We start from the raw sequence: 23607 nt of genomic DNA on the forward strand, positions 1-23607 counted from the left end.
GGTAGATACAACCCTTCTAGTGCGTCTCTTCCTTAAAATCTTCACCCAGAAGGTCCTATACTCCTATCCATTTGTAATACTCGTGTGCTGGTTGGTTTTGGTCAACTTAACACAAATCATGACGTAGCTGGGAAGTGGGAAATCTTAAGTGAGAAAACTCCTCTGTAAGGTTGGCCTGCAAGCAAGCCTTTGGGGATATACTTGATTAATGATTGATATGGGAGGGACTGACTTATGGCGCGGGGGTGGGGGGGGGATAGTGCCATTTCCTCCATGGCCTCTGAAGAAGCTCCTGTGTGTGTGTGTGTGTGTGTGAGAGAGAGAGAGAGAGAGAGAGAGAGAGAGAGAGAGAGAGAGAGAGATCCATACAATTGTATCAATATGTAGATGGTTGCATATCTACCAGCACAGGCTCCCAAGTATCTCTAAATGCTAGGGAATGCTGCTGTCCAATAGGATTAACCGTTTCTGCTCATGCAACCCACTGAGAATAATTAAATATTTTAAGCAATTAGAACAGCGTTATATATCCTGTACATATTTTTAAGTAACCTCCTTTTCTAGATCTTAAATGTCTTTGAATGCAGAGATCATTTCGTGTTTTATGTATGCGTCTCATGCTTTTTCTTTACTAGTGTTCTGGGATGATTACGTCATGCTTAAAATACAAATACACATTGTTCAAACTCACTGAAAAATAATGCCTCTGCTTTGTAGCCAAGTCCAGTATTTTTCAAAGCTTACATCCTTATTATATTTACTTTCAACTGTAGTATTCGAATGTATTTTATAGATGTTTGCTCTTTTGAAGGTGGTGTTTCAGCCTTTGATTTAAAAAAAAAAGTAATTAGGCGTGTACTTCCTGGTAGAGGTAATCATCAAAGCTCTCCAGCATGCCTTCCTTTCCACTCTGATATTTGCAGGTGTGCTAGCCCATTACACATCTGTGTGTTCCCCTCCCCCTCCTCCCTTTCTCCTTTTTCTTCTCTCTCCACTTCCTTTACCTTCCATTCCACCACCATTGGGAAAGTCTTTTGTGCACTTTTCTTCAGCCTATCATTAGAAACAACACTTTTTTTTTCCTCTAATGGACTGTGACAGAAGGTAATAGAATTGGAGTAGCCATGGCATGGGCTTTATTTGGAATGTAATATGTTCTCAGACAAAGAAAAGAAAAACACCGGAGATGATTCACAAATCCTTCAGAGAACAAACACAAGTGAAGACTCTATCACCCCGTCGCTAGGAATGCCTGTGAGGAGTGGAGTGGACTTGCCCTTTGCCCTCTCATTCAGGATTTGGGATTAACTTTTCTAGCCTACTTTATCTAACTATCTGTCTTACAATTTAAATATTTGCCTCTCTGTACTAGTAAAGTTGTTGAGGAAAAAAAATGCTTAGGGATTGGGTGAGCCTACCCAAGTGCTCTTTGAGGGGAATGCTGATATCATAGGGACAGTAGAGTAGCCAGCAAGCGGGAAACTTGGTTGGGAAAAACAAGTTCCGTGCTCCGCTGTGGTCGCTGTCTGTTAAGTGATGTGTCTTTGTCGATTGGAGTTTCAGCTCTTGCTGTGATTACTGAGAAGGCCCAGAATTACTAGGAAGATGCGCAGGCATTACTAATGTGTCTCAGAAAGGATGCACAGGCATTACTAATGTGTCTCAGAAAGGGTCACACTGGAAAGAACTGGGAACTCGAAGCTCTGAAGAGTAGTCCAGTTTCTCAGAGGCTTATGGATTAGGAAAAGGGGGCAATTTCCTCCCCCCCCCCCTTTGTCCTGAGAGACCCTAGTGTAACAAGCATGATATTTCCCTTTCTGTGCGCCACTCTCCTGGGTCAGGCCTGCAACATGGAGTGTTCTTGTTCTCCAGACTGGGTGAATTCCTTCACTTGTGAATGAAATAGGATTCCGTTCAGCACTGTGTCATATTACTCCGCCTTGCCTGCTGTTCTTTAATCTTGTGGAGTTGTGTTAAAGAAGCCTCATTGTCACTGTCCCTCCAGGGCCCTGTGCACTCCACATCCCTCTTAGAGCCTCGCTCAAACGTCGGGCATGGGAAATGAGGCTCATCCTTTCCTTTCTTGTTGGCTTAGGCATTCACTTAGGATGGAAACAGTTCAGCTCATGCTTTTAAACGGCTTCAGCGCTCGGCTTGTCTGGAATGCCACGCCGCCGTTTATCGTTCTTCCTTGCTTCCCAGGAGAAAGAAGCCATGCGGGGAGCTGACCCCCAAAGCAGAAATTATGAAACTGGAAGGGATTGGAGTTCAGTACTACACATGTTGATTATGGAAACAAAATGGCTGTGTTGATTATCGGCGTGGTCCAAAGCACACAGCCTCCACGAGGCTTCAGATGCTTAGTTTAGTGAGCGGGCACACTGGTATAAATAATAGCACGATTGCATGTGTTTAGAAGAAGACTAAGTTATGACACGTACTTTACATCTTTCTTGTACAATTCCGTTTCCATCAGTGTTTGCTTCTTTTGCTTTCTTATGGTGTAGGGAATCATGCTTGATTAGTGAAGTCTCATTAGAACTACTAAGTGTCCTTAGAGTTTAAACGTTCTGTTCTGTTTTCTTTGTTTCTTGTGTATTTTGTTTTGGGACATGGTCTGTCTCTATAGTCCTAGCTGTCCTGGAATTCTGTATGTAGCCAGGGTAGCCCCGTACTTACAGAGATCTGCCTGCCTTCTGAGCACTTGGGGGTTAAAGGCCTGTGCCATCGCACCCAGCCAACAAGTTTAAATGCTCTTAAAGAGTTACTCTTTTTAAAGTGATTTCTGGTGGCCTCAAATAAAGTCTGCTTTATACTTTACCCATGTGAATGTTACCATAAAACACTACAAACATCTAATTAGAATAACATAGTCATTTATAATCAACTCTACGAAGAGCTGTTATAAGAAGTGTCCGTTCTCATTCATTTTCTTCTCTTTCTTTTTAAACCTTTAGATTCATAGCCAAACCCTGTGCCATAGCCCTCAATATCCAAGCCAATGGACCACAAACTGCCCAGCCAAATGCCATTCTGGAAAAGGTCTTCACTGCCATAACAAAGGTATGTGTCTGCCGGGGTCTTTCTGTTTCTCCACCACCACAAAGCAGCCATCCCATCCTTTCCTGGGTTCTGACAGGCAACTTTGTTTCCCATTGGACAGTGAGTCCTTGGAGAGATTGTACCTGCTATAATTGGCCCAAAGTGTAAACAATAGATAAAGGGTGTGTGTGGCCTCTTGGTTACCGATTTTACAAGCTAGACCATGGAAAGGTTTTGATTAGATAGAGGACTGTCCAATCCAGTGCCTTTGTCAGTCTCTGGCGACTTGAAGCATGCAGATAAGGGCTGGGCGGGGACTACCCGGCAAAGCTTACAGTGTGGTGTGGACGTGTGTGAGAACTGGGACCTGATGGCATGTAGTGCCTGCCAGGCGTATGTCCTAGAGGCCGTGATAGACAAACATGAAAGACAGTGAAAGGTCAAAGGAAGGAACTAGGTCAGCAGAGTCAGACCAGAAGAGATAGACTCACAGTGGAGAATGAACGAAGAGATGGGACATTCAGTCTCCAGGGTGTCTAAATGAAGAACAGAAAGAAGAGAAAAGAGAGGAAGTGCGGAGACAAGTGACTGACACATACTTAAGCACAGAGAGGAGGAAGAAAACACCAGGGGCCCTTGAACTGAAGCAGGAAGAAAAGGAGACAAACCAATGCAGAGCCCATCCAGCTGCTTCTTACTCCTTCTTCTCTCTCTCTGCTCACCCTTGGCTGGATGAGAAACCAGAAAACAGGAGAAATGGGACATTGCTCTCTGTGTTTCTATATCAGATGGTTCCTTTGTCCTCTTTCAGTATTCAGTGCTGCTGTTGAAGCTGTAATTTGACAGTCGTACACAAATGATGTTTCCTTTTGGTGTTTGTGGGGCTGGCGTTAGTACTCAGACTCTCGGCTTGCAGCTCTGAGTACAGATGCCCAGGCAGCTCTGTTTGCTTTGTTGCTTGCCTTCATGTCTGCCAAAAGTCTAAAGGCATTTTCTCTGGCTTCTTTAAAATGATACTTTTCCATGAAGTTTACCTTTCTGAAGTGAAATTTCACTCCTATTAGGTTCCTTTGTTTTTCTCCCAACATTAAAGATCTAATCCAGGCCATTACAAATGCTGGAGAAGAGCCACATTCCCAGCCCTGCTGAGCCATGTTGTTTGTTCTGTAGTGTCTGTAGGCAGGAGATATTGATGGAACAAGTACACAGCCTCAAAAATGCCTGGGGAGACTGTATGACTAAGTACAAACATAGCTTGCTGGCTGTCAGATTCCCCTTTCCTCCAGCTACTGTTGGACACACTGTGCCTTGGCACTGGGGGCAAAGTTCAGACAGGCCTCTCTCCCAACTACAGGCTCATCACCCGCACATGATGGATAGATGGCCTCTAAAAAGCATCTCAGTCTCTGCTACAAGATTGCAAGTAGGCAAGAGTCACCTTAGCTGAGTCACCCATTAAGCACAGAGGTAGCAGCCCAGCCCCATACCAGGAAACCTCAGCGAGAAACAAAGCCTATCTCACATCTCACATTTCTCTGCTCCACCCTTGTTTCCCATGACCCTTCTGGGGATCTGAAGGCAGTAGTTACAAGTAGGTAGGGGACAGAGGAAATGGGATAGGTGGATCCTGGGGGTTGGGGGGTGGGCAGGAGATGGAATGCCTGTATGAGCCCAGACTCTTGGAGTGCTTGCACTTGGTCATTGCTTCTGTTAGATTTGACTTGTAAGAACACATTACATTTGAAAACTGGTGTAGACTTTTAAAATATAAGCCATAGAGCATTAACCTCCCTTTAGAATGTGGGCCCCCCCCCACCCCCCCGCCCCTGCTCTGTGTGACAGTACTGCTCATCTTCTCTGCCCAGGACCTCTGACATCAGCCGATGGATATAAGTCATGACATTCTTCACCAGTTTCTTCTCTTGTCATAACATCTGTCTCTCTTTTTTCTCTCTCTCTCCTTCCTCTGCTCTACAGATAAACTCTGTCATATTTAAAATACTGTAGAGAACCTGCCTCCCACCTTAAAGGGAAATCTATCACATTCTAAACACTATAGAAACATTAGGAAATAATTAGGACCCTGGTAGGACTTGAGACAGACCTGAGTCTGTAAGTTGGCACATTACCTTTTCCTTACTAAAGTTTGGTCTTCGGCAATTTTTTTTTTTTTAAACCTTTGGAGGCCTTAGAAATCTCCAGATAATAAACTCACAGGCTTTCATGAGGATTAACTAAATCAACAACAACATAGCATGCATGCACACACACGCACATGCATGCACACACACACACACACACACACACACACACAGCATTTAGTGAATGATACAGCATCTATTTCCGCCTGTTTCCACACTTTCATTGCATCACTCTTCTGAGGAGTGCACACTGCTACATTGTATCTTCACAGCTTCTGATTCTGAAGTTTGGGAATGGAGCCAAAAAACCTACAGTTATTAATGGCTTAGTCCATTTAAATACACCAAGTGATTATTTTTCCCCAATGATTATTTTTGAGTGCCTGTCTTTTAACTGGTTTTATCCCATTATCTCATTATATTTTTAATTTGAATTTCCTATTTAAATTGGTTCTAAAGCTGTGAGGGTAAAATATGTAGCAGTTATGAAGCGACATTTCATGTTGTTGATTACCTTTTCTGAGGGAGACACAAAAAAATGTCTCTTGACCTCAGATGGGCACCAGTGTCCAACAGAAGTACTATTTTACCAAAGATCAGCATAGTGTGACCAGTGATCTTATTGGTCTTCCAGCAGAGAGCATAGGAGAGGAGTTTCTCACAAGAGTCTGCGTGAGACACCAATATCTGAATCACCATCTAGTTCCACAGACTGTAGTGACAGCTGCATGCCAAGTGCATAATGGAGTCCCAATTTCACTTAACCCTTTACTTCCTGTGTACTCTAGTACCTCCCCAGATCCCTTGCAGATGGGAAAGGAGTGATGGCTCTGCCAAGGGAGGGGCTGCTGATCCCCCTTTTCTCTAGTCACAGTTGGAGTCAGGAGCTAGCAAAGTGCTCAGTGGTTGAGTGCTTGCTGCTCTTCCAGAGGACCAGTGTTCAGTTCCCAGCACTCACGGCAAGTGAGTCATAAACACCCATAACTCCAGTCCTAGGGATCTGATATCCTTCTGTTCTATGTGGGCATCTGCAGGCACTTGCTCAAGTACATACAAACACATGTGTGAACTCTCTCTTTCTTCATCTCTCTTTTTCCCACTCCCTCTCTCCCTTCTCCTCCTCCTCCCCCCACAGATAATAAATTAATTCTTGTATAAAAATTGTAGACAGATTCTCTAAAATTTGTCCTCATTTTTTTTTCCATCTTAAGGAGTTGTTGTCATATATTTTAGCTAACCAGAAGATTATACAAGATTACTGGGAAAGTTTGTGAGTTTTGAATATATTTAAACTGTAAAACTAAGAAATGAAGAAATGTGAGGGATGGTGTCAGAACAGAATGTTGAAGTTGTGAGTTCTTGAAGTTTAAAAAGGATAACTAACTTGAACTGAGGAGAAGCTGATGTGAAGTCTCTGGTTGCAGAACCGCTTAGTAGTTGGGGGCGGTAGATCAGCTAACGCTGGCAAATCAGAGGGCAGGAGAAGCCTATTTAATAGTACAAAAGCAAACTCCAAGAAAGATTATATTGTTGACAAGTGTTGGGTGGGGCACACAAAGAAGGGGGAGGAAGCAGTGATAATTTTACATATTGCTCTGTGGGATTGAGCTAGTGAGTAGATAAAAGTCATTTAAATTAAAAGGAAGGGGCAACAGTTCTTTTTAAATATTCACGTATACACAAACCTTTATAAGTCATTTTACCATATAGGCACCAGTGAAAAGGATAGTAAAGGTTTTAGAGCTTGTGCTTTTGGAGCTTGTGTTTTGGTACTACACAATTACATCATTGTAAACCTTTAAAAGGATGACAATTGAGTGAGACACCATCACACAACAACAACAAAATTGCAGTGCAAAATTACCAGAATAAATGGCTTTTTATATCCAAGTGATAAAATAGTTAAATCAGTTAAATGATTATAAGAAAGGATGACGCACACACACACACACACACACACATAAAATAAGACCCAAGAAGAGTTAATTAACCTTACATTGATTTAAGAATTGGTACAATCTTGAGGTGAGATCACTATTTTCTCTCTGGTGTCTCTCTAAGGCAGGACCAGCCAAGAGCTCACAGGCCACAGAAGCAGAAGTGCAGTGGGGACAGGGTCCTTCCTGCCTTCATCTGCACCCAGGAGGTGGGGCTGTTCCGAAGCACTCTGTGCACTGGTCTTGCCAGGAGAGAGTTGGTTTCCCAAGAGTGCCAACACAGGCTTACAGACTCACAGGAGGATGAAGCTCCAGCCAGAGACAGCAAGAACATCTAACACCAGAGATTACCAGATGGCAGAAGGCAAATGCAGAATCTTAACCTACAGATGACTTGGCATCATCAGAACCCAGCACTCCCACCACAGCACGTTCTGGACATCCCAACACACTGGAAAAGCAAGATTTGGATTTAAAATCATATCTCATGATGCTGATAGAGGATTTTAAGAAGAACAAAAATAACTCCCATAAAGAAATACAGGAGAATACACGTAAACAGGTAGAAGCCCTTAAAGAGAAAACACAAAAATCCCTTAAAGAATTACAGAAAAACAGAACCAAACAGGTGAAGGAATTGAATAAAACCATCTAGGATCTAAAAATGGAAGTAGAAACAATAAAGAAATCACCAAGGGAGACAACACCTAGAGATTGAAAACCTAGGAAAGAGTTCAGGAGTCTGAGATGCATGCATAACCAACAGAATACAAGAGATAAAAGAGAGAATCCCGGGTGCAGAAGATACCATAGAGAACATTGACACAACAGTTAAAGAAAATGCAAAAAGCGAAAAGCAAAAAGCAAAAAGCTAATAACCCAAAACAGCCAGGAAATCCAGGATACAATAAGAAGACCAAACCTAAGGATAATAGGTATAGAAGAGAGTGAAGATTCCCAACTTGAAGGGCCAGTAAATATCTTCAACAAAATTATACAAGAAAACTTCTCTAACCTAAAGAGATCCCCATGAATGTACAAGAAGCCTACAGAACTCCAAATAGACAGGAACAGAAAAGAAATTCCTCCCATAACATAATAATTAAAACACCAAATGCGTAAAACAAAGAAAGAATATTAAAAGCAGTAAGGGAAAAAGGTCAAGTAACATATAAAGGAGACCTATAATAATTACACCAAACTTCTTGCCAGAGACTATGAAAGCCAGAAGACCCTGGGCAAATGTCACAAAGACCCTAAGAGAACACAAGTGCCAGCCCAGACAACTATACCCAGAAAAACTCTCAATTACCATAGGTGGAGAAACCAAGGTATTCCATAACAAAATGAAATTTATACAATATCTTTCCACAAATCTAGACCTTCAAAGGATAATAAAAGGATAATAAACTCCAACACAAGGAGGAAAAACTACACCCCAGCAAAAGCAAAAAAATAATCTTTCAGCACACCTAAAAGAAGATAACCACATGCACATAATTCCACCTCTAACAACAAAAATAACAGGAAGCAACAATTACTTTTCTTTAATATCTCTTAATTTTAATTGACTCAATTCGCTAATAAAAAGACATAGACTAACAGACTGGTTACATAAACAGGACCCAACATTTTGCTGCATACAGGAAAACCACCTCAGTGGCAAAGACAGGCACTACCTCAGAGTAAACGGCTGGCAAAGAATTTTCCAAGCAAATAGTCCCAAGAAACAAGCTGGAGTAACCATTCTAATATTGAATAAAATTGACTTTTAATGCAAAGTTATCAAAAAAAGATAAGGAGGAACATTTCATACCCATCAAAGTTAAAAATCTACCAAAATGAACTCTCAATTATGAGTATCAATGCTCCAAATGCAATGGCACCCAAATTCATAAAAGAAACTTTACTAAAGCTCAAAGCACACATTGCACCACATGCAATAATAGTGGGAGACTTCAACACCCCACTCTCATCAATGAACAGATCATGGAAACAGAAACTAAACACTGACACAGTGAAACTAGCAGAGGTTCAGAAACAAATGGATTTAAGATATCTATAGAACATTGTATCCTAAAACAAAAGGATATATCTTCTTCTCAGCACCTCATGGTACCTTCTCCAAAATTGACCGTATAATTGGTCATAAAACAGGCCTCAACAGATACAAGAATATTTAAATAAACCCATGCATCCTATCAGATCACCATGGACTAAGACTGTTCTTCAATAACAACATAAATAATAGAAAGCCCACATACACGTGGAAGCTAAACAACACTCTACTCAGTGATAACTTGGTCAAGGAAGGAATAAATAAAGAAAGACTTTTTAGAGTTTAATTAAAATGAAGCCACAACATACCCAAAGTTATGGGACACAATGAAAGCATTTCTAAGAGAAAAACTCATAGCCCTGAGTGCCTCCAAAAAGAAACCAGAGAGAGCATACACTAGCAGCTTGACAGCACACCTGAAAGCTCTAGAGCAAAAAGAAGCAAATTCACCCGAGAGGAGTAGATGCCAGGAAATAATCAAATTCAGGGCTGAAATCAACCAAATAGAAACAAAAAGAACTATACAAAGAATCAACCAAACCAGGAGCTGGTTCTTTGAGAAAAGCAACAGGATAGATTAACCCTTACCCAGGATAACTAGAGGGCACAGAGACAGTGTCCTAATTAACAAAATCAGAAGTGAAAAGGGAGACATAACAACAGAAACTGAGGAAATCCAAAAAAATCATCAGATCCTACTGTAAAAGCCTATACTCAACAAAACTGGAAAACCTGAATGAAATGGACAATTTTCTGGACAGATACCAGGTACCAAAGTTAAATCAGGATCAGATTAACAATCTAAACAGTCCTATATCCCCTAAAGAAATACAGTCATTAATAGTCTCCCAACCAAAAAAAGCCCAGGAGCAGATGGGTTTAGTGCAGGGTTCTATCAGACCTTCAAAGAAGACCTAATACCAATACTCCTCAAACTATTCCACAAAATAGAAATGGAAGGTACGCTACCCAATTCTTTCTATGAAGCCACAATTATTCTGATACCTAAAACACACAAAGACCTAACAAATAAAGAGATCTTCAGACCAGTTTCCCTTATGAGTATTGATGCAAAGATACTCAATAAAATTCTACCATACCAAATCCATAAACTGAATCAAGAAGGGTTCATCCCAGGGATGCATGATGGTTCAATATATGGAAATCCATCAATGTAATCCACTATATAAACAAACACAAAGTAAAAAAGAAAAAAACATATGATCATCTCATTAGATGCTGAGAAAGCATTTGACAAGATCCAACACCCATTCATGATAAATGTCTTGGGAAGATCAGGGATTCAAGACCCATACCTAAACATAGTAAAAGCAGTATACAGCAAACCAGTTGCCAACATCAAACTAAATAGAGAGAAGCTTGAAGGAATCCCACTAAAATCAGGGACTAGACAAGGCTGTCTACTCTCTCACTACCTGTTCAAAATAGTACTTGAAGTTCTGGCCAGAGCAATTAGACAACAAAAGGAGATCAAAGGAATACAAATTGGAAAGGAAGAAGTCAAAATTTCAATATTTGAAGTTGAAATGATTGTATGTATAAGTGAGCCTAAAAGTTACACCAGAGAACAACTAAACCTGATAAACAACTTCAGCAAAGTAGCCCGGATATAAAATTAACTCAAACAAATCAGTGGTCTTCCTCTTCACAAAGAATGAACAGGTGAGAAAGAAATTAGGGAAACAACACCCTTCACAATAGTCACTAATAATATAAAATACCTTGGTGTGACTCTTAAGTAAGGAAGTGAACGATCTCTATGATAAGAACTTCAAGTCTCTGAAGAAAGAAATCGAAGGAGATCTCAGAAGATGNAAAGATCTCACATGCTCATGGATTGGTAGGATTAATATAGTTAAAATGGATGTCTTGCTGAAAACAGTCTACAGATTCAATGCAGTCCCCATCAAAATTTCAACTCAATTCTTCACCAAGTTATTAAGAGCAATTTGCAAATTCATCTGGAATAACAAAAACCTAGGATAGTAAAAACTATTGTCAACAATAAAAGAACCTCTGGCGGAATCACCATCCCTGACCTCAAGCTATACTACAGAGCATTTGTAATACAAACTGCATGGTATTGGTATAATGATAGGCAATGGAATAGAGTTTAAGACTCAGAAATGAACCCAAACACCTAAGGCCACTTGATCTTTGACAACAGAGCCAAAATCATCCAATGGAAAAAAGACAGCATTTTCTACAAATGGTTTTGGCTTAACTGGCACTTATGTAGAAGAATGCAAATCAATCCATTCTTATCTCCTTGTACAAAGCTCAAGTCTAAGTGGATCAAAGACCTCCACATAAAACCAGAGACACTGAAATTTATAGAGGAGAAAGTGGGGAAGAGCCTCAAACATATGGGCTCAGGGGAAAAATTCCTGAACAGAACCCAAATGGCTTGTGCTGTAAGATCAAGAATCTACAAATGGGACCTCATTAAATTGCAAAGCTTCTGTAAGGCAAAGGACACTGCCAATAAGGCAAAAAGGCCACCAGTAGATTGTGAAAAGATCTTTACCAATCCTAAATCTGATAGAGGGCTAGCATCCAATGTATACAAAGAACTCAAGAAGTTAGACTCCAAAGAACCAAATAACCCTATTAAAAATGGGGCACTGAGCACAGGTTTCCCAGTGAAGGAGCTAGAGAAAGTACCCAAGGAACTGAAAGAGTTTGCAGCCCCATAGGAGGAACAACAATATGAACTAACCAGTACCCCCAGAGCTCCCAGGGACTAAACCACCAACCAAAGAATACACATGGTGGGACTCATAGCTCCAACTGCTTATGTAGCAGAGGATGACCTAGTTGGTCATCAATGGTAGGAGAGCCCCTTGGTCCTGTGAAGGCTCTAATCTCCAGTGTAGGGGAATTCCACGGCCAGGAAGCGGGATTGGGTGGGTTGGTGATCAGGGGAAGGGGGTTGGCATAGGGGGTTTTCAGAGGGGAAACCAGGAAAGGGGATAAAATTCAAAATGTAAATAAAGAAAATATCTAATTAAAAAAGAATTGGTACGATCTTATTACTGATACCAAAATGTTTATTTGGACTTATCTTCGTTTGAGATATAAACAACCTAATTCTTGTCATCAAAGTTCTTGTCACATAGAACTATAAATACCTCAGAGTAACACTTAACACAGACATGGATGATGGACCAGGGTAAGGTCTCAATGGGGAGGAGATGAACTATGGTGTTGGGACCTAGGGTAACCATTTAGAGTGTTAGAGTATTACTGCCCACAGAATTCCAGTATATATTCAAAATACACAAAGGTTTTGAATCTATCAAAACCCCAAAAGTATTAAAGTGTATGTATAACCATAATTTCTAGGGAAATTACAGGAAAGATTGAATTTAGATGTCTCTTTTAGCAAATAGCTGCATTGGGTTTTCCATTTGTTTGTTTGTTTGTTTAAGTGAAGAGTATTGTAAGTCAATTTAAAAAGAAATGATTTACTGCCAAAAATAACTTCACTATATAATAGAAGAAAATGTTTAATCAGTCTGAAAAAAAAAAAATCCTTCAACTATGTTAACAAGTCACAGGGGCATAAAGCCAGGTAGTAGAACTGAGTTGACCTCACCTTAAAACGAAGTCTGAATGTTTTTTTTTTATATCTTTTTTAAAAAGGAATTTATTTATTTAATGTATATAAGTACACTTCATATGATTACAAATGGTTGTGAACCACCATGCTGTTGCTAGGAATTGAACCCAGGACCTCTAGAAGAGCAATCAGTGATCTTAACCACTGAGCCATCTCTCCAGCCCCTGAATGGTTTTAAACACATAAACAAGATGTTTCTCTCAAGACAAAGGGAAAGTCAAATCTATGCTGAGAATCTACTTTTTGTGTATCGGAATGAAAAGATGAAGATATTCTGTTGGGTTGAGAAGACTCCTGGACATGTTTATTCTTTCTTTTGAGGTATAAATTAATAAAGTTAGTAAATTTTCAATATAAAAAGTTACAGAAGCACAACCCCTTAGATCTACAATTCCCAGTCTAAGGAATAGGTCCTACCAGTTACTGTAACATGCAGAACTTAGTGCTGTAGTATCTCAGAAGTTTGGATGCTACCAGAGTATCATTAGCAGAACAGGCTAGGAATTGGAGTTTATTTTTTACACTTCACAACAGAGATGCTGTGTTCTGAGCCGACATGGAACCCATCCAAGACAAATTATAAAGGGGAAAACCCCAGGTCTAGAGCACAGTCCACAGTCTATAGTAATTTGTGTGGCTGAGGGAAGGTAAAAGAGTATTCCATTGTGTTTATGTAACATAACCCTGGCAACAAAAATTATTTAATGGTGGTGTTTTCCTGTCAAAGGAAGGAGGACTAAGTTAACAGGGTTAGTGTTGATGCTTCACTGTTTTCAATTTGTGAACCTTGGAGTTCTCCCCAACCCCTGTCACATACACACACATTACTAGTGAACCCAGAAATAAAAAAGATCTTTCTCTTGTCCCCCAAGGCCCTGCCTCCTTCCTGAGGGTGTTTTGTTTGTTTAATTTATTGGTTTTGGGTTATTGTTTTGTTTGTTTGTTTTGTTTTGTTTTTTTGCCTGTTTATGGTTGCTGCTAGAGATGGTGTTATTTTTCTTCAACGGTGTAGCCATCGGAGGGGCTAGTTAGGATAGAGGAATTGGGAGGGAAAATAAAGAAGACAGTAGAGAATGGTGGGGTGAATATAATCATAATATATTATATATATTGTGTGAGACTGTCAAAAATAGTGATAAAAATATTCATTTCAACAGGATGGTAATATAACCAATATATATTATAGGCAGTGACTCCCCTTGCCTCTCTCATATTTTCAATTAAGAAAGACATAAAAGGAGATTTATATTCTCTTGTTACTACTGAAAGGAACCCAGACACATGCCCAGCTGAACGCCTGGAATTGCGTTTGTAGAGCATTTCGTAACAAGTTGTCATTTGCTTTGCTTTTGGGGTATGTATGTGTCTATCTCCTATCTCAGGTAGTTCAGGCCACCATGGCAGATGGCTAGAGACAAGGGACTTAAGCAACAGATGTTTATTTACCTTCCACAGTTCTAAAGTCTGGAAGTGTGCAATCTGGGTGCCAGGAGTATACATTTCTTAGGTGTTTGGAGGGGAAGGAGAGAGCAAGGGAAGGAGTAGAGGACAAGGTTGGGGCACAGGCAGTGGAGGTTGGGGCAGCAATCAGATCCCACTAGAAGAGCTCTGCCCTTGTGACCTGGCCTCTTATCAAAGGCTTCATTGCACACTCTGCACTCCGGTGAAAGGTGAGCTGCTGCGGGAGATGCAGGCCCCCTGAGCTGCTGAGATGCTTTTCCACCCTGTATGTGCATTCTGTTGCAGCCTGGTCAGAGACTCTTCTCTCTCCTTTCTGGGTTTCCCCCCCTCTGATCATTAAAGCAAACAATAACTAAGAGGATGGAGCTCTCTTGGCTGGTTTTATTCAGTAGGTTCCTCTCTTGTGATTGTCAGCAAGAGGTTCTTAAGAAGACAGATAACCGACCCTCAGTTTAACATATATTTTTACAGTCTTTGCTACAGTTCCCTGTAATGTTGATAAACCATGCTTGTTTATATGGATAAAGAGACTAAGGCTCTGAGAGGCTAAGAGGGGCGAGCAACTGGGTCTGTGCCTATGGCCAAGACAATCGTGTCTTTTCCATCATACAAGTTCCCGTAGGTAATATGGAGTGTTAGTAAGACTAGATGCATGCTGACGTGAAAGGAATGACAAAGGATGCCAAGGAGAGGAATATGTGGAAGGAAGAGGAGAGATGCTTGCGGTACTACAAGTGACACCTTAGCAGGTGCATTTTGGGATTTTCTGTGGGTTGGTTTCTTTTGTCTTTGTTTTGTTTTTTGTGTTTTCACCATTACTTGTTTATTAGATATGTTGATATACTTTTCTCCCTAAGACAGTGAACCACTTGATGGATGTCTCTGTAAATTCTGCCCTTGAAGACCGATGGAGCTGACTCAGCCAGCTGGCTGGTTCACCTTTTCTTGGTTGCTGGTTGCTTCATAAGAAGTATTTGCAGATAAGAAAAAGAATGCAGGCATTGGGGCAAGATTCTTGTTTGTCTGTCTTGTTTCATAATGAGTTATCCAGGAGTGATCTTTGTTCCTGCCTGGAGTGGATAGAATAGATTCGCAGTCACAGATATTGAAATGCCAGCCGTAGAAAATAGAGGGAAAATCCAACCGTAGGTAAGGTCAGCCCTGTACATGGAGTAAGTAAAAATGGGTGAAAATGGTTTCTCTGGTGCCTTGCTTCACAGCATCCTGATGAAAAGAGATTAGAAGGGCTCTCCAAGCAGCTGGACTGGGATGTTCGGAGCATTCAACGCTGGTTTCGACAAAGACGCAACCAGGAGAAACCCAGCACTTTGACCAGGTTCTGTGAGAGCATGTAAGTCCATGTCACCTCCCCTCCCCTCCCCTCCCCTCCCCCAAGTTTTAAAGGAAACCTGCCTCGATCTTTATGCCAACCCAGACGTGGAACACAACAGATGTTGGCAAACACTAGCACCCTTATGAAGCATGACACCTGGTGGGAAAATGGACCAGGAAATCTGAGGGAACAGTAGTTTGTAAGGGTTTGGGATTTCCAGTGCGGATCCAATAAATAAAGTTAACTTCCTAATGTAACTTCAAGGAGACAGATTCGAAGGCCTGCCATGGTGTTTTCAACCAGCCATCTTGGAAATCCAGCATTCAAAGGCACAGAATGCTTCCACAGTTTGAATTGAATAGGCAGAATTTTATCAAGACCAATTTCCTCCTAATAAAAACTAAGATTTTTAGGATAATGCTAATCAAGGGGTAATAACAAAGCCCTATATTCCTAGAGATTTAAGAAATAGCTATATTCTATTTCTGGATGCATTTTAATGAGGCATTGCTTGAAAGTAAGGGATATAATGAAAGTCTCTTCTGTTTGCAAATTTTGAATTTCATGGCTTATAGACTGCATGCTAATAAAGCTGTTAAAAGTAATAAAAGGCAGTGGCAGGCAGAGGGCTCTCTGGGTAATCTGAATTGAGACACTGGGCACTCATGTAAAAGCTGGGATCCAGAATGCATCTGTAATCCTAGCACAGGGGAGGCAGATCTTGGAGTGCAGTGGCCAAGTCGTCTAGACAAATGGGTGAGTTCCAAGAGGAAGACCCTGTTTAAAAAAACTAGGGTGAGAAGTGATGGAAGACGTCACTGTCCAGACATCAACTTCTGTCCTCCATGTGCAGGAACAAGCGCACAACCCATACAAAGACTGTCACACACATACACATGCACACGCACTTGCACCCTATCTTCAGATAATGATACTGGACACACTTAGGGAAATCAGGGGAAGATCTTGTCATTATGTACATACCCAGCTGAAGGTGAGACAAGCCCTGTGTGCTCTTCGTCTTAGGAATGTGGTCATGGCTGTCTGTCCAGCCCTTTCTCTAAGGAGCTTAGGCCTGACACTTATTATTTCAACAGTAACATCAATGAAAGCAGCCCTTAGCCATGGCCCTTTCTATTTTGAACTCAAGTTGCATTCGCCATTTCAGGTTTATCTTTCCATTAGTCAAAAGAAAGTATTTTGACATTGCATGATGAAGACTGAGGGAGTGAATGAGATGCAGAGCCATACCATAAGTCCCTGCAGCTGGGTAGATGTGAAGAGATGGGATCATCAGGAGGGTAGGATATTTATAAAATCTTGGGTGTGTGTGTGTGTGGGGGGGCAGCTAAGTAGATACAATCTGTGAAGCACTTCTTATTCATAAGCTCAGTACTGGTTCCTGGCAGGATTTATGCATCCAAGGCTCCAATTACCAGCTGGAATGGCTTCCTGACTTGGTCTTACCCTGTCTCCAAAGACGCTGAGCTCTATCACTGAGCCATGAGTCTCAGCAAGAGTCAGGTTGGACTGTGGCCCGTGCTCTCTCTTCCTGGGCCAGCTCTGGTAGCACAGTGCAGCCTCCTCTACAACTGATCCTATAATAGGTTTTTATTTTTAAACACAAATGTGTACAGGTATCAGTCACCCAGGGATCTTGTTAAGATACAGAGTTTGATTCCCTGCGTGTGGTTAGGCAGCTGAGATTCTGCAGCTTCAACAGGCTCACAGTGGCCCTTGATGCTGCAGGCCCACAGACTACATTTTAAGTAGTGATCACCGCTAGACTCATTGTGTGTCTCTTTCCTTAAATTCACTTAGTCTTTACCTGTGTACCCAGGGAGTTGTCATGTTACCTTTACTTAGAAATGTTTCTAAATGAGGGCTAGAGGTGTGGTAGTGTGCAGGCACAATGAAGAAGGGGAAGTGTATGGTACAGAGCACTTGTGCCTGTGTCAAACAGATAAGACCTGAATATGTATGCATAGGTCCATGTGCTATGGACAGTCGGGAGCTAAAGATCTAAACAGAAAGATCAGCTCTTGAAGGTATATAAGCCTTTCTGGGATGACCACTGGGTCATTGCTACCACTAGGTCCATGTGCATAACCCAGTGTTGATGTGCTCTTACTGGACACTATTCTTGACTTCTGGGTTGGTAGTAGATCTCTATTTCCAGGGACTATTAGTCTGTTTACTTAAGAGTTTCTCCTGTGGATTCTAATGCTTTTCTTCTCCAGATTAGTCTCCAGCTTCTTTCTTTCCTTATCCTACCTTAGTCTCTCCAGAAATTATTTCTTCTCAAGAACTGCTTCCCAAGCCATATGTGTCCAGTGCAGATATTTCTACCAAGGATTCGTTCTGCTCTCTGCAGCATCTTGTGTTGCTACTCTAACTCCCAAAACACCATTCTAAAATATTCCATCCACACAGCCTGTCACTTTAAAACTTTGAAGATTTTTCTACAACTGGAGCTTGAGTACTAGACTTCTTATCTTGACAGCCAGAGTCTGGCCTTAGCCTGCTGGAGGTCAGTTCTTCCACAGGGCTGGGCCTTTACTGCCAGGGCTTACTCACAAGTCATGTGCAATACTTTTATCCTAGAACGCCCAGTAATTCTGGTTGCACTCTTGTCTGTCCCGTACCGATTCCTCAATTCCTAGGCACAGACAAAATTCCCAAGCCTGGCTTATGAGTCTGGACTGAGCAGTATGGCCTGACTCATGGGACTGGACTGAGCATGACTCCTTTCAAATCCCCAGAGCACTTACTGCAATTGTTGATGTTTGAAATGGAATCTTCTCCTGCTTTGTGTGATAACAACTATTCTTAATCTCTTCATTGTATCATAACTGCCAAGGAGTACAGGCTCACACACATTCTTCCCAGCCTTTCCCATAACACAAAGACTCTACCAAATATTTGTAAACTGATGATGGCTTAAAATGGCATTGTTTTGGAAGGAGTTGCTGATCTCAGTTACCACATGTCTCCACAACCGAAGAATGCTAGTCACATACCAGCCTAGTGTAAATACTTTTCAGGAAAATTTTCTGACTCTGGGAAACTGGATAAAAATTTCAAAGACAAACTCTAAGATCTGGATGTATAGTATAAGCCTATAGATCCAGTTAGTCATGAGGCTGGTGTGAGTGGATTCATATAGCCCAGGCAATACAGTGAGATCCCCATCTCAACCAAAACAAAAAATTCAAAGGAAATAATGACATGTTGGAGAACATAGACTACTATGAGGGATAAAGTAGAATTACATTAGTCGTGTGTACACGTGATTATTTTTAATCTGTTAAAAAAAAAACCCAGATCTAGAAGAATAGTGAAACCAGTGAAGGTATACTGTTTGTTTGTTTTTGTTGTTAGCAACTCAGCACAAACTAGAGTCACTGGACGATGGAATCTCAAGGAATTGCATCAATCAAACAGATTGTGGGCATTGTCTGTAGGACATTTTATTGGTTAGTGGTTGATTGGGGGAGGGTCCAGCCCACTGTGGGCAGTGCCACCCTTGGACAGGTAGCCCTGAGTTATGTACAAAAGCAGGTGGAGCCATCCACGGAGATCAAATCACTAAGGAACATTCATTCACAGCCATTGTGCTGGATAGTTTTTATGTCAATTTGATACCACATAGAGTCATCTGAGAGGAGGGAATCCCAATTGAGAAAATGCCTCCTTAAGATCTGAGCGTGGGCAAGCCTGTAGTATTTTTTTTTTAATTAGTGATTGATGGGAAGGGCCCAGCCCATTGTGGCTGATGGCCCTGGGTTTTATAAGAAAGCAGGCTGAGCAAGCCATGATGAGCAAGCCAGTAAGCAGCACCCTTCCATAGCTTCTGCATTAGCTGCTGTCTCTAGATTGCTGCATTCTGAGTTCCTGACTTGATTTCCTTTGGTGATAAACTGTGATTGTGGAATTTAAGCCAAACAAAGCCTTTCCTCCCCAGGGTGCTGTGGTCATGGTGTGTCATCACAGCAATGGCAGCCCTTACTAAGACAATCTCTGATTTAGTTCCTGCCTCCAAGTTTTTGTCTTGACTTTCCCTAGTGTTGAATTGTGATTGGGAAGGGTAAGCAATATAAACCCTTTCCTGTCCAAATTGCTTTGGTCAGTATTTTATCTTAGTAACAGAAAGCAAATTAAAACAAATTGGTATCATAAACATGGGGTATTGCTGTAATAGACTTGACTGCTCTTGGGAGGAAGCTATTCTGTGTGACCTTGGAAGATAATGCAGAGAGAAATGCAAATCATAACAATCCAGCTTGTTAAGTTTCACAGAGAAGTTTGAAAATCAGTTCTTCACGGACTCTATTTTGCTGCCCCAAGTGCTGTGTGTAAATTAAGAATCTGGCTGTGGTCAGTTGTGACTAAAGAACTATGATTTACAACAGACTAATACCACTGAAAGTAAAACCTTTGCTTTAGGAGAAACATTTGTGCTGGTTAGCTGGGATCTATGATTAACAAGAGATTAACATCACTGAGGTGAAATCTGGCAAATATTTCCTCAGAACCATTACACAGAAGCTATGGTCCAGTGGGGAGCCAAGGCTGCATGTCAAGTTGGTATTGGAACTTGGTAATGTGTCCCCACATGTCTCCCATGTGATACTGGTTTTGAAGGAATGAAGGAGTCAGAGGGAGTAGCTGAGGCTTGGCACCATGCAGGGTTTGAATCCCTGCGGAGAGGCCAAGAGGCTTTTGGTGAACTTAAAGCCTCAGTTGCAGTGGAGACCCAGGAATTTAAAGGCTAATAATAAAGAAAGGCTAAAACTTGGTACCCTAAGAAGCCAGAAGACCACTGATGAATGTGTAACCTCAACTGCAATAGAGAGTATCGTTTTGGAGATTCTGGGATGATGAGATGATTGCCAGGGATCACCGCCCTGTAGAATGAGCCAGCCTGAGCCTACAAGACAAGTCAGTGTGCTGAAAATTGCAAATCTGGAGAAATGGAGGCAGCTCTAAGCCAGTGAGACCCCAGAAGATCTTGAGTGAGTACTAAACACCTGAACTCTTTACACGTTTGACTTTGGTTGTTCTTTGATCTGATTGTAATTGCGCCCTTTCTCTTCCCTTTTAGAACTAGAAAGTATAACTTGTTTTTTGCAGGAGCCCATAGTTAAGAGACTGGATACTTTAAGATAACTTGGACTTATAAAGTGTTAAAAAATTTAGACTATGGGATTTAAAAAGCTGGATTGTGTTTTACATTGTAATATTAACACAAGATATGAGGGACGGATGACAAAGGAAAAGTTGTGGGTTTGTGTGTTGAGTTGACCAGGAATCAGTTGTGTTGGTGATTTTTTTTTAACATGGCACAAACTCGAGTCTCCTAGGAAGAAGTAACATCAGTTGAGGAATTGCCCCTATCCGATTGTCTTATAGTCAGGTGTGTGGGACATTGTATTAGTTACTGGTTGGTTTGGAAGGGTCCAACCCACTGAGGTCAGTACCACTGCTGGGCTGAACATGCCCCCCCACTTCTGCCTAGTTTTCCCTTCATGATGGAATGGAAAGAATAAGCCAAATAAACCTGTTTTTTTGGTTTTTGGTTTTTTTGTTTTTTTGCTCACGTTGCTTTTGTTCAGTATTTTGTGTGAGCAATAAAAATATTTTGCTATCATCTAGTGGACTTTCTAAATGGATGTGTAGGTCTTAGTCCAGGGTGTTTGGACATGTTAATTTTAGAATGCGTGTCCCAAGCACAGTAACATTTTCATTCATCTCTCTTCCCTAGTGTGTCTCCTTGCAAAAAAACAAAAACAACAACGACAACAAAACAAAAAAAAAAAGGTTGTCTACTATTCAGAAGAACTAAGATCACATTAGAAAGCTAGAGAACACAGATTTGTGTGTGTGTGTGTGTATTTTTTTTCTGTTATATTACCTTTTATTTAAGACGATATGGACTCCCTCCAGATGCCATGAAGTACATTTACCAGCACATGTCAGGGGTTAAATATCTTATATACCTTTTATTTAAGCAGTATGTAATTGATTGAAAGGGTGAACTTGCTGTGTGATAACCTTAAAATGGAGTGTGAAAAATAACCCTGCATCAAAGATTAGTGATAACAATTACTCTAACTGAACGTTTCCCCTCATGGCGTTGAAGAACAGAAGTTTAGGTTCTAGAAACTGACCTTTGAGATTCCCATTAGGAATTCTATCTCAGAACTGATAGGGATTAAAATCATTCCAAATGCCCCTGTTTCTGGATACCGCTCTGGAGTGGCAGAGCCTTGCTTCTACAAAGAAGCCCTGCGGCTGTCTCAAGATGTGATTCCACTGGATTTGGGAGAACTTGCCAGTGACAATGAGGGCCTAATCAGTTGCCTTCACGCCATCAGTTTGCCCAGTGTGAGTGAAATTGCTGCTTTATTTGGATAAATGAACAGTGCTGTCTAGGGACCTGAAAGAGGAAATGGAACCAGTAATTGGGGTGGAGGAACAGGAGTCAGATTGCACAGGAAACAGGTAGTCAATCTCTTCAATTCTTTCATTTGAGATCATTCAAGTACATCATGTTCTAAGTGCCTTTACCAAATTTTCATAACCACATATTTGTTTGCGAACAAACACACACCTCAACAAAATCTATGTGAACTATTTCCATATCTCCCTCTATCTGGGAAGAAGCAAATTTTACCAGGGATGGGGGTTGGGGGGACAGAGTTGCCTTTTTATCCTATCCTGCAGTGAACATCCTGAAACTGGCATTTTTTTACTTCGTTATATAGGGACTTGTGAAGCTAATGCTGGCTTTGAATAATGAATGTAATTCTTTTTATTTTTTTGTGGCTAGTGGTAGTGTTGCTGTGTATAAAGGTGTGTATATGTATAGACCCCAGAGAATACTTTGCCAATGAAGAGAGGGTCTTTTTCATTGACCAGGAGCTCGTTGAATAGGTTAGACAGGGCCTGCCTTTCTCTGCTTCCCCGCTGTTAGGATTACAACCATGAACTATCATGCTCAGCTTTTTTTATGTGGATGCTAGACATCCAAATTCAGGATCTCAAGGGTTTTGCCAACTGAAGTGTCTAGCCAGCCCATTCACTACAGGTTTTGTTTGGTTAGTTGGTTCATTTAGTTGTGTTTTGGACACAGGGGTTCTTCTTTTTTGTTAAAGAGAAGGAATGAGAAATTGTTATGGTCTATAACAATGACATCTTCATCTTCTTTCTTTCAGTATGGGATGTATAGTCAGCAGTGTTTCCATACTGATCCCGAGTCTAAACAAAATATGATAAGGCACAGAATTGAGCTTTTTTTTTTTTTTTGCTTTTATGGTGGTGGAAGTGACTGTTCACAGATATGAAAAGGTCGCTGGGCGGCTCAGTCCCATCATCCAAAGCACATGAACACCCAGTATTTCTCAGTGCATATTTTATAGTACTCTTCAACACTGTTATTGTAAGTACTTTATAACATATAGGTTTATTCAGGTCAGTTTTAGTGTTGGGGCAGAAGTGGGCAGACTCTTACGTACATAGCTAGAATGTAAATACTTAAGAGCACGATAGATTCTGTTGTAATAACATCTCTGCCATTGTGGCTCAAGAGTAGCTGGAGACAATACAAATGGAAAAAGCTGGCCCTTCCAAGAACATGTCTTTTACTGAGATTGAAATGTGAATATATCATTTTCATATTATGAAATACTAGGTTTTTAAACCCTTTCAACCATTACAAAATGTAAAACTCTTCTAAGCTCTTGGACTATACTGAAACAGACAGCTGGTATATCCAGCCCAGTAGCCCATTGTTTGCTGTGCTCTCTCTGCCTTAGGGTTGTAAAACTATACTGGTATTTTGTTTGGCATTCTCCAGACAGGTAATGTGGTTCCCCAATGTCCGGCACTTCCCAGAGGCTCCTACCATAGGAACATCAGGATCTATCTGAAATAGGATGCCAGATACCAGTATTCCTGGCTCATGATGTCTTGAGGGTACTTATCTGTGT

The 23607-nt window shown here is 41.1% G+C and overlaps 1 protein-coding gene across 3 annotated transcripts in view; it reads left to right on the top strand.

The window, feature by feature from the left end:
* Positions 1–23607, top strand: part of Cers6 (ceramide synthase 6) — a 246434-nt gene that overhangs the window by 62131 nt on the left and 160696 nt on the right. For all 3 annotated transcript variants that reach the window (XM_029473798.1, XM_021151369.2, XM_029473812.1), the window contains exons 2-3: positions 2958–3063; positions 15504–15634. In XM_029473798.1, coding sequence (XP_029329658.1) covers positions 2958–3063; positions 15504–15634 — 237 coding nt within the window. The remainder of the gene's footprint in view (positions 1–2957; positions 3064–15503; positions 15635–23607) is intronic.

This window comes from Mus caroli, chromosome 2 (genome assembly GCF_900094665.2).
Source record: "Mus caroli chromosome 2, CAROLI_EIJ_v1.1, whole genome shotgun sequence".
Classification (NCBI taxonomy): Eukaryota; Metazoa; Chordata; class Mammalia; order Rodentia; family Muridae; genus Mus; species Mus caroli.